A 12,283-nucleotide genomic window follows, 5' to 3' on the forward strand; every position below is an offset into this window, starting at 1 on the left:
TAAATCTGCACGTGGAGGGAGGGAGTTTGTATAACACTTCCACATAATTACAAGGTCTTTTGTTTCTCCAGTCTTTTAACTGTGACTGTACAACCACAGGTCTTTTTATGATTGTTTTCTCAGGGGTGCTTACCAAATTATTCTCAAACCAGCTTTTCTAGAAAAGTGGGTCCATCTTGTTCGGGGACTGCATCATAAGTAACTCCCAAGCAGAGACTTGTAGTCACACCTCGCTCTTCAGAGAAGTGTTTCCTCTGGATGAAGAGGTTTTCCCTACTCGGAGCCACATGCCAACCCTCTATGGAGGCAGTGCTAGGAAATGTCATATACAAATGGAGTGTTACGTCTCTTTGTCAGGGAAGCGGCCAGACTACTCCAGTCTTGTGTCCTGATCACAGGATAGCGTTGCTGTGTTTGCTGTTTCCTACGCAATGGGTCCAGCGGAATACAAGCTTCCTATGACAAGCCAAGGACACGTTACAGTAAACCCTTCCTGGGTTCTACTAATCACCATATATAACCCTAGGCTACTCCTAACCCTTCTTTATAACGAGTCCATTGGGCTCCACGAAAGCATGTCAGCAAGATAATAAACTACATCACATTGGAAGAATTCAGTACTGGTGTGTGTGTGACTGCCAAAAGTAAGGCTCCTACAATGGGAGTCAGATAGTCAACAATCCTAAGATTTTTCTGCACTCTGCCACCCCAGAGGTCGCTGGAGTATCTTCCACCGCCCTTCTAAGAACCCTCAGCTCAAGCAGAAACCCAATGACGAACGTCAGCTGCCAGGAACCTCTGAGTCCTCATATGACGGTCCGTGTCCCTTCTGACTGGATTTCTACACCATACTCATCTTTACAGACAGCCATGGGCCATTCCTAGCTATCTTTTATTATGAGGCCATGGCAGCTTAGAGAAGGAACTTCAACATGATACAGCCATACTAAGAGGGGGATTCAAAACAGATCTGTGATGGCAAAGCCTATGCTTAAAGAATATTTCTAATGTGTGATCCAAACCGAAATACTGAGTATGGAAAGGGAGCCAGCAGCTAACAGGTGAGCTGGGCTGACCTACATTAAGGTTAATACAGTGTTCTTTCTCATCTCATAGGGTGAGATATGGGTATGAACGGGCAGATCGGTCTCTGTGTTCATTTTAACCAAGGCCAAGGCAAATTTCTATCAAGTCTTCCTCAAATTACTGGTTTTTTTCTCCTATAATTTCTAATCCTGCTAAATGTGCTGGAGTTACAAACTCCAAAGTCATTTTTAACTTAATAAAATTATATGCCTATTTTCTAGAGCAAAGACAGAGAGAAAGCTGGGTGACATGTTGGACACCACAGTCCCAGAAGTGACTGGCAGATGGCTGAGTGAGATTTCCAATAGAGAAAGGAGACAGACGTGATAAATCAAGACTGGAGAGTGTGGGACCTAAGGGCAGCAGGAGGGGTGGGAAATGCAGTGATCGCCTGGAAGGCATGCGATACCAGGGAGCTCAAAGGTAGGCAGCCGAGATGCTGAGGCAAGAGCTCTGGTCAACCTCTCAGAAAAGACTGGGGATTTAACTGGACTCGAATTCAATGCTGACTCCAACTCTGATTCATAGGAATTGCATCTTTCTTTTTGTTTCTTTATTTGCAAGAATAAAGGGGAGAACACTGACGTCACCAAGTTCCCACAAGAATGAAATGATACAGTTTCAACGTAAAGCATGAGCTCGCCACATTTTAACAGCAGACTAAGACCCTGGGAGGGGAAATCTCCAAAGAACAGAAAAGGCAAAGTAAAATCTGTGAGATTTAGTGACTGAGGATAGGGAAGGTCAGACAGGAGCCACAATGTCTCCCTGCCATCTGGCTTTAGTGACTAGGAAGAGAGCAGAGTCATTATGACAGACTGACAGACAGGACCAGAGGTTATGAGGAATTATAGGAAAGCTTGGAAAGAGTTTTCTTTGTGGCCAGCTTGCAGGGACATCTGGACAGAAACTCTCACGTGAAGATGACAAGCAGACCAAAGCTTGCTGAAAAGTCTCTGGGCCATATGGGTTTGCGCATGCCATATAGAGGGAAAAGGAATCAGCTATTTGTCTAGCTAACATTTCCAGAGACCCCGCCGCATTCCAGCTCTGCTCTGTGGAAACAGAGGACTAGCTAAGGGAACATGCCCCCATGCTAACAATAAGAGTCCAGCACATGGAGATGAATCCAAGCCTTGCTCATTGTCCTATAACTGTAAAGAGACACCATGACCAAGGCAACTCTTCCAAAAGAATTTATTTAATTGGGGTCTCGCTTATGGTTTCCGAAGGGTAGTCCATTGTCATGGTGGGGCTCATGGCAACATGCACGGTGCTGGAGCAGTAGCCGAGGGCTACAGTGTGATCCACAGACAGATAAGGGGGCGGGTGGCACCACAGGTCTTTTATGGTATAGCCTCTGTATTGAACAGGAAATCCTTTCAAACAGTTATATTCCCTGGTGTCTAAACATTCAAATATACGAGCCCATGTCAGTCATTCTCATTCAAAGCAAATGTGTATCTCTGGCACATTTATCTCAAGGATAGATGGAGACACACCATCCAAGTCACCAGATCCTCACCTGGGCTTTGGCTTCCTAGCCTCTGCTTCATTAAGAATCAATGATAAACAGTGCAGGGGAACCACGTCTTCTGCTTGTGGCTCTGTGACAAAGCACACAGGAAAAGCGCTACCTTCTGCTTTAGATGCTTGCGAGGCATCTTTAGTAACTGCTCCGATGTCCCCTGTACCACGCTTGCTCACAGGACCCGTTCGGGGAGACAGAAGCCAGGGTCTAGTCCAGCGGTCCTTTACCAGCTGTTTGCCCAAGGCAAGTTAATTAATGATTGAGCTTCACTTTCCTCTTCCATAAAATGTGAAGAGTGCTTCACGCTGCAGGCCTGCCTGTCACTGTTTAGTGAGATCCGTACCGAGGCACTCAGCTGCCAGTCTGTATGAGACAGCAGCAGGAAGCCCTGGCTGGGGTTCCTGCGTCCAAATGGGCGCCACATCCATAGTGACGACTGTTCTAACATTCTGACACCTAAAATCTGGTGAAATTAACTCAAATAACGCATCCAACCCAAGATAGCCCAAAATCTTTCCTGCTTCTCAAGTCTGTTAATTTTTCCCCTCTTCCCCTAAGCACTGGAAATAAACTCCGTTTCTTCTCACGCTAGGAAGTCACTCTGGGCTACATTCCCAGCCCCAGACATTTCCATTTTTAAGCATTTTCCCATGGTCAAGTACGTGTGTGTACTGTATGTCTGTATGCATGCATTTTACATGTGTGTGTCTATGCATGTAGATTCTCTTGAACATGTATGCATGTATGTCCATGTCCCAAGGTTGAGGTCAGGAATCACCTTAAATGTCTCTTCTACCTTATTCAGAGAGACAGGGACTCGGTGAAACCCAGAGTTTGCCAATGCAGTTTGTCTAGCTAGCCAGGTTACCCCGAGGGGTCCCCTGCCTTTGTCTTTCAAGGCTGAAATTGCAGACGGGCTGACAAGACCACTCAGATTCTGGAGATCTGAACTCCAGCCCTCGTGTGTGTACAGCAAACACTTCAGTCAGTGGGCCATCGCCCAGCCCACGTTTTACTTTTTATCTGAGGCAGGGTCTCACAAAGGTCTCTAGGCTGCTCCTGAATTCACGCTAGGCAGACCACCTTCCTCAGGCTCCCAGGAAACATCCATTACACAACTATACCACCGGGATCATCATTACAAATCCACCAGACCTCAAATTGGAGTAGTGGTGCAGCCAGGCGAGGCTCCTCGCTACAGAGCTCAGACCTCCTGGCTAGCACTTAGCAAACACAGTCTGTGTGTGTCTACCTCCTGCTTTATGAAAGACAGTGTCTGGTGAGGCTTCTGAAAGTACCTGGTCTATTGTCGGTTAAATGCCTGATGCTGATTATTTTCTCGGCCATTCCGGCATTAACCTTGAGAGTCTAGAAAGGGAGCAGAATGCCATTGTGGTTTGTGCTTTTATAGAGGACAGAACTTTCGATGCAAGGAGGACAATGGTAGAAAGGAATGGGGATAAGGCAGATACAATAACAAGGGCAGCCTCCAAAGCCATGGCTGGGCTGTGAACTGTGAACAGGAATAGCATGTAGGCCAGGACGAGCTGGAGGCAGACACGGCTTGGGACAGAGAGGATGCATATGCCAGACAGGTGAAGGCAAGCCTGGGAGGCCAAACATGATGCTTACAGGTTTAGCAAGTCCATAGCACAGACAGTGCCCTTGGGCAGTCACTGGGCACCACGATGCGGCTTTGGACCACCTGTGGCTTCAGCTCCAAAGACTGGGCAAAATTAAATATGAGAAGCACTTGTTGTCTAGAGAAAATGGACATTTTTTTCCTGCTCAAAAGAACCCTTTCAAACTCCTAGGGATCCGTTCAGCCAGGAAGAAGATCCTTTGAGAATTATTCCACACCAAACATACGCACGATGGCCATTTGCTTTCTTTAAGCAAGCTCCTTGCATTTTAACAGGCATTTCTTTAAAATGGTCACTTTAAGTACCTGAGGTTGATGGCACATAGTCACCCTTGCTGTGTAATGGCTGCAAACGTACTTTACATTGTGATGGCAAAGTGCTAAGGGGGATAAAGTCCTTCCTCAATGCACCACAAGTCAAGACTGAGAGTGGCTTTTTGTCTTTTGGAGGTGCTGGGATGGGCACGAGAGCCTCATGTTAGGCAAGTGCTCTGTCACTGAGTTACACCCCATTCCTCAGCACCGACTTCATGACACCTTAAGGATCATCTCATTTTAGATAAAAGACTTAAACACATACATTGCACGGTAAGTTTTCTGTGTTTATGTGTGAGCCGATGCAGGCTTCCAGCTAACAACCTGACTTAGGAGTTGAGTAGCATAGGATGGAGCCACAAAGTCGCAGCTCATACCTGGCCAGCTAGTGAGAGATACGAGCCGTCACAGCAAGGGGGCAGGGCCTTCTGTTACCACACTCGCAGCAGCAGAGGTGGCTAGATTTACCTTTCTTTGGTCTGGATTTCACTGGCAAGGACTCTTTTCTTTCCATGGCTGCTTCTCTTTCTTTCCATCGTCGGATCTGTTCCTCCCTCATCTTGTAAAACAAGATCTGCTTCTGCTCTTCACTGAGCTCTGCCAGCAGGTCAGGGTCTATGAACATATCTGCCAGTATCTGTTTCAGCATGCTTGCTGATCACAAAAACGTCTCCACCTGCAGCAGAAGCTTCTGGAAATGACGTATGCCACCAGCAGGCTGTCACTTGGGCACCTCCACAGACCTCCCCAGAGCTTGGAACACCTGGCAGTAGCGACCCAGTGGGACAGGAACTCAGCAGAGAGAGGTTCCCTTCCTCAATGCTGTTCAGTGGAGAAACCTGCAAAGAGTAACAGCCCAAATCAGTCAGTGAAACGGACGGATTCTAGATGGACGCAGGCTAGAAAAGAAAGCCAAGAGGAAATACAATATAGTTTTTTATTTCAAAAAGAAAGAAGAGAAAAAGCCAAGGTAATGTTTGGCTAGGAGTTTGCATGACCTCTATTTCACAATAGATAGTTTATCAGGACAACCCTAACTTTGAACACGCTGATCTCAGGAGAACAAATTTAACAGTGGCCTCCTCCCAAAACACATCAGGGCCTCCCAACTGCCAACGGCATGGCTGAAAAGAACCAGCAACAACAACAATAACCAAAGGTCACAAAAGGAAATTAAAATACCCTCCCCAAATTTCAAAAGAAAATATCACATTTGAGGTATTTTTAGAGGAACAGAGACATTCTCAGTGGAGTCAAAAGAAGGAATAAAACGAAAGCCTGTTCTCCTCCTTCCCCGTCTCTCCAGCCCTGCATAGACACAACTGTGTGCTTTCTCCTTCACAAAAGACATTTCCAGACAGCCCCACAGAGCCAGGAGAGCAATGCAAGCACAAAAGAGAACATGCATGAACATTCTGGAATATTACCAGCTCTTTCCAGGAACATAATTTAGCCACATAGAAGTTTCAGGCCAGATACTTGGGGGGAGCAGAGGTCACTGGCCTCTGTCTTTGATTTGTAAGTTTATCAGGCAGTTCCTTCAGAGAGGGTCTGTGGACTCGGGCAAGCCTGGTGTCCCGAAAGCAGCACCACAGGTGGCGCTTCCTCTAGCTCTGTCTATTTTACTTAGTTTTATGTGATTTAATGTTTTCTGATGCCAAACCTTCATACTCTCTGTCCATTATATGCATGTATTATAAATGCACGTATGGACACCTATGTATGCCACAGGGGACAATCTTGGGCCCTCCACCTTGTCTGAGACAAGATTTCTCTTTTTCTTGTTTAGCACTTAGTAGGCCAACCATGCTAGGTGACTGGAAAGTTCTGGGGAGTCTCCTGATTCCACCTTTCATCCCAGCAGAGGGGCAATGGGATTAGATACCACTGCATGTGGGATCCTGCCCACCCATCTCCAGGCCCCGAACTCTTGCACTTTTATCATTAGAAAGAAATCCGCAGTCCTTTGAGAGAAGCTTGCTCAGTGGTCAGGTGCCCAGTACGTCGAGAGCATTTAGACTCTCTAAGTATTCCTTGCACAACAGGGCCTTGAAGCTCCATGTGCTGTTCCTGCCTGCCACCTATTCTCGCCCACGGCTCTTAACTACTGGAATTCAAGGGAGCACGGCACTAAGAGGAAGGCTAAACAGCACTAAACGGACGCCATGACTGCAACTCCGTCAGGCCTCCTTCTTGTCGGGGCCCCTAGGTAAGATTGTATACTGCTTTGAGATGGTTTCCACAGCGTTATACAATGTAGAGTCGATGTCTTGTGATATTTTGGCTCCAGCACACCCTCACAGAATAGACCAAACCAAGTCCACACTAAAGGAAGAGTTGATTCTTCTCCCACAGAAAGAATCTGGCTCTTTGGAACGCGGGACTCCAAGATCTTGAGGTGAAGGAGTAAGTAAATAAAGTAAACGACTCCTTGACATTCCGGGAGCATTCACAGACAGCTGCGATCCGTGACCTCGGAGGCTGATGCCCACAGCACGGACAGAATGCCAGCGACAGGGGAGCTCTAGAGCCTCTGTTCTACCCCCTCTGTAATCGTGTGGACAGTATTAGAGGATCAGAGAGAACTGAGAATCAATGTCTCCAAGAGCCAAGGGTGCATTCCTCTCATCCCTGGCCCAGGGTCCGCTGAAGAGAATCAGCACCCAGCTGTTGCAGGCACTCACTTAAATACTTGGCAGAAGTCTCTCACTTCTGACTCTCTGACTCCAAGAGGCCAGTCCCATTTTACAGAAGAGGAGGATAAGGACAGGGGACAGGCTTGAAACCATGGCAGTTACTGAATCCACTGCATTGACTGACTGCTACAAGCTTACTCCTGAGCCCAGAAACAGGGTGTGATTACACTTTTAGAATTTCAGAACAAGGACTAGAAAATCTCCCTGAGGCGAGAATTGCAAACGTGGAGATACCTTAACAAGCACAGGAGCCCAACCCCAATCAACTGTAGATCAGCTTAGAGGAGGCCAGAGAAGAAAACACCCTGCCCCGGAAGGAGGCGGAGCTGACTGCCACACAGGCCTCCCTCTGGTTCTCTGCTTGCCAGTTAGATACTTTGTCTCCCCAGTATCCCCTTCTGCGCGGCACTCTGTGAAGAGGTACACAAACTTTTTGTTTTGCCTTGTGTATCAAACAAGGACTTCAGGCACTGAGGTTAATTAATCAGTTTTGTTTTGTAGTCCTGAGAGTTAAACATGCTAGGCAATTTCTCTGCTGCGGAACTACAGCTCAGCCTTCTTTTTGTTTTGTCTCCAAAAAGAGTTTGGAGACAGACTCTTAAGTTGCCCAGGCCAGTTGTGAATACACTCTAGACTAGGCAGGTTCTGGCCTTCTGTATGACTGCCTCTGTCTCCCACATAACATAGATTAGAGACCCTGACACCAGGGCCAGCTTAGTCATTCTTGAAAAACAGACCAGGGGTTCCTGGTGCCCTGAATGAATACGAAGGAAACCCAGGTAACAAGTGTCTGTGGGTGCTAACTATGGGCACCAGACTGGACTGATGATTCACTCCGGAGGACTCTCCTCAAGGCTCTCCCATGGCAGACCCCCAGGCCTGCGTGCCCATGGGATACCACAAAGGACACCAGCTCGGACTCCCACCTTCGCCTCCAGTGACCTGTGATGTTGGGAGGTCACTTGACATCTTTGGATTCAGTTCCCCAATCCATAAAATTAGTCTGGGAATCTTTGTAACTCGTTCACTGTGACATAAACGTCTACCTTGAAGTTACTGAGACAAGTACAGGAAATAAAATTGAGGAAATGAGCCAGCCAGGGGTTTTCCTACTTTCACTCCGAGGGGACACTCGCTGCTGACACCGAGCCACCCAGGCATGCTTGGGTGTCATTCTGAGTGCAGTTGTTCGGGATGCAACACAAAGCACAGCTCCACCAACTTGCTGGTCTTCCCCTGGGCACTGTTCTTAAAAAAGACAGATAAGAAGCAACAAGCCCACACCTGTTGCTCTAAAACTTTCTAAAGAGTTCTAAATTCGAATAAGATCCCAGGATACCTGATGATCTGGTCTGACTTTTGCACGTTCTGTTTTTCTATAACACAACTGTATTTTGTAATTAATATGGAGCCTAATAAATAATAATAATGCCCAAATCGTAGCCCAATCTATCATAAAAATAATGTGGTGTGTACACCAAGTATATCCCTAAAGTTAAGAAAGAGCTTAAATTCGATTTATCTTTTAAACATCTACCTCTTTCTTCAGGCTTTGGGTTTTTTTATTCAGTTTTTTTTCTTATTCGCATCTATGATGATTTTGAGAATAAAATCAATTGCAAGTGGGGAGGGCCGTTGGATGCTTTGTAAATGCTCTCAAGTACCTAGAAAAGTCTGTTCGCGCCAAATCTTAAGTATGTCTTCCATGTATTAATTAAATTTAAAAATTATAAATAATTACACCGTTTTGTTACAGAGGCAAAGTGAAGCTTGTTGGAGAGCTGAGGAAGGAGCAGTCATACTGCTTCTCTGGGACCATAGGGAAAAGAGACACCCTTGAGAAAACCTACAAACACCTAAGACCCATGAAGCCCTGGGACAGAAGCGGTCCGGGATTGGCTCAGCTGTCTGGAGCTGGGTTCTGGGTTGAGACTTGCTCCAGAACCGCAGGGAGGGGACACCACCCGCCCCTCCCTGTACCACGTTGGGGCGCCAGCGCAAGGGTGTCCCTGTACCGCGAATGCGCTCAAGGAGTTCTGCGTGGGCTGAAACCGGTTTCCAGGGCTCTCTGTCTGGAAGGTTTCCCGGTCAGGAGAGGCCCTGGGTCGGTGCTGATTTGCCGGTACTGGGGCCGGGACCCTCGCAGGTTGCTTCTGCTGATTGCACCTGCCCCAGACTGGTGTAAGCACTCACCGCCTGTGCACACACACTGCCCGGACCCCTCAACTTTCCCAGAAAGACACCAAGTCGCCTCCGATTCTCCCACTGGAGGCACGCGGCACATTGATCACAAGCTCCCCTATCCTCCGGCCACCACTCACCCGGCCGAGGCTGCAGACACTGGACACCCTATACAGGACACCGGATACCGGCCGCCGCCGCGGTCGCCGGTTCCGCTGGGCACCTGAGCCCGCCCTGCGCACAGTGGAGGAGGAACCGGAGGGACAGACGCGCGCGCTGGGACAAGGGTCTCACCACCCTTCTACCCTGACCCCTGTGCTATTCCCCTCACGCTGGAGATCCACCTCCCGGGTCCTACTGCTCTTTCACCCGGGTCACCTACCTGCTAAGGACCCTGAGCAAGGTGGCCTAAGCACCAGACACCTTCAGATTGCCTTCGGCAGCTGTCCGGGAAAAGAAGGGAGACCGGCTGAGACTCAGCCAAGAGGGCAGGCTGGGCAAACACTAGGGCCCAGAAGGACCTCAGCGTCCAGCTCAGAGCCCTGGCCCGCCCCGCCGCGCCCACATGCCGGGGTGAGTGACTGGGCGCTCCCTCCGTGCCCCACCCGGGTGCTGGAGACGCTCCAGGGCCACTAGGCTAGGCTTGGCTGCCTCGGTCCAGCAACAGTAAGGCAATCAATCAATCCTTGGTTAACCCAGAGCGCTGTCTGCAGTCTGGGATGGTTTGTCCCGCCATCTCTGAGGAGTTCCAGGAGCTACAACAGCCTGGCCCTCTCCAAACTCCCTTGCTAGGTGGAGGCTGCGGAGGCGGGCAGGCCCTTCTGGGAACTTGGGTCCCACAGGCCAAGTTGGCTTTCTCCATTTCTGCGCCTGCAATTCCACAGCTTGCTTTCCCCTTTCTCTTTTGTTGACATTAAGTAAATTATCAAACTCTGAGGCATGTGTTACTCCAGGTGTGGCACAATCACGGAAGGGAAAGGCTTGTGCCCGACAGGGACGGCCTGGGAGAGAAACCTGAGCGGGGGGGGAAACACAAGGTGGAAGGACCCTTGGCTAACAGAAGAGGACCAGGGTGGTGCAGGGCACAGCTTGAGCAGACCTCGGAGGAAAGCTTAGTAGAGTGGAAAGGTGAACAGGCCTCTTCCGTCGGACAGGAATGTCAGGGATGTGCGGAGGAAAACAGCGCTGTGGGGGAGGAATGATCTGTGGGTCCTGAGAGAAGCGCTGTAAAGGAGAAGCCTGTGTGACTTTATACGGCCTATCCGATCGGTGTAGAAGCCCTGATGTGCTGGCCCCATGTTTGTCTTGGGCTTTCCCAGCTGCAGAAAACCTTATCGCAGGGCTTAGTCTCTGCTGCACTGAATTGCGCGTGAGGATCCCTGGCCCAGGGCTTCGTCTCCGCTGCACTGAATTGCATGTGAGGTGCTTTAGAATGGCCTGTCTGCCTCTGCATCAGTGGCTGCATCTTGCTCAGCCAGTGTCCTCACGCCCCCTGGATGGAAGCTAAGGAACTGACCCATCAGCCAGCTAAGTCTCATGGGACACTGATGCTATCATTGGTTATCGTCCTCCACACTCTTTCTGTCTCCGTGTCCTGACAAGCCAGTCTTAACTGCAGCTTTCCCGTGCTCCCCTGTCGGCCTTGCAGGTTCCCACTCCGTAGGAGCAGCGCCTGGCCCACTCGGCTGTCATGAGAGTTAAGTGAGAAAATGCATGCAAAGTGCTCAGAGCATGGCTGGCTAACATGTTCGAATGCTTGCTTCATGCCAGAGACTATAGAGGCCTTTGCACAAAGTATTCAGAAGAGTTCCTGACATGCAGTAAGCATTCGAACACAGTAGCTCATATTATTCCATACCACATGCTATAATCTCATGTTCCCATCATCTCATACCAAGAATATGAACTTTGTCTTCCAACTTACCTCAACTCTAGGCTCTCCCCTGCCATCCTAGTCAAAGCACGTACCAGTTGTACCAGCATTAGTCTGTGTGCCCAGCAGAACATAGCGGAAGTGATGCTATACCATTTGCTAGGTCAGTTTCTGGTAGAGACAAAGACTCGTTATCCCAGTACTCGGGATGCTGAAATAGAAAGATAGCAGTTCAAGGCCAGTGTAAGTTACTTAGTTGCAATGTGAGCCTGGACTCAGAGAGAAAGCATATCTAAAAACAACAATGAAATAGAAAAGTCTGTAGTTCTGTCTTTGTCTGTCTGTCTCTTCCTCCACCATCCCATCTCCTTCACCCTCTGTGTCTCCCATACCCTTAAAACATTCATGCCGAGAGATAAGAATGTCCATATCAAGTGATCCATTGGAGAAATCCACCCGGAGAGACGCTAAGGACAAACCCACACAAGTCATCTTCGGAGATCCTCAGCTGCCCTCACGCTTTTCAGCAACTACAACACGGGCCTGCAGCCTCACTGAAAAGTCAGGATATGGCTTACTTAAGCCACTCCCAAACTCCCGATCTGTATATACTTCAAGACAGGTCATTGTATTGTATTGTATTGTGTTGTATTGTATTGTATTGTAGTAAGTCAGTAATTTGGGGGTAGTTTGTTACCCAGAAGTGAATAACCAATGCATCCTCTCGCTGGATTTCTTTCTAACCCATATTTAATAAGCATTTGTGTACAGAAATGCCCTGGATTGTTTATTTAAACACTGAACCCATACCTCAGCCCAGAGCTAAGAAACAGAACATTGCAGGGCCCTGGCATCTGCACATCAAATAAGTACCTCAAGCGATCCTGTCTCAGACCCTGTGCCCCAGGTTGTCCAGGCCGAGAGTGGAGCTGCCGAGTTACTTCTTTACAATACATAAC

General features: G+C 48.5%; 1 protein-coding gene across 3 annotated transcripts in view; it reads right to left on the bottom strand.

Moving 5' to 3' along the window:
• Sh2d4a (SH2 domain containing 4A) overlaps positions 1-11,500 on the bottom strand; it is a 61,907-nt gene extending 50,407 nt beyond the window's left edge. Inside the window, exons 1-2 of one of the 3 annotated variants that reach the window (XM_048442769.3) lie at positions 11,376-11,500; positions 5,043-5,413 (exon numbers count right to left, since the gene is read on the bottom strand). In XM_048442769.3, the coding sequence (XP_048298726.3) occupies positions 5,043-5,223 (181 nt within the window). In that variant the 5' untranslated portion in view covers positions 5,224-5,413; positions 11,376-11,500. Of the gene's footprint in view, positions 1-5,042; positions 5,414-9,833; positions 10,012-11,375 lie in introns of those variants that run through there. The other 2 variants (XM_048442770.3, XM_048442768.3) reach the window with 2 other exon arrangements.
• Positions 11,501-12,283: the final 783 nt, after the last annotated feature.

The sequence above is a fragment of the Myodes glareolus genome, chromosome 23 (assembly GCF_982192425.1).
Source record: "Myodes glareolus chromosome 23, mMyoGla1.1, whole genome shotgun sequence".
Lineage (NCBI taxonomy): Eukaryota > Metazoa > Chordata > Mammalia > Rodentia > Cricetidae > Myodes > Myodes glareolus.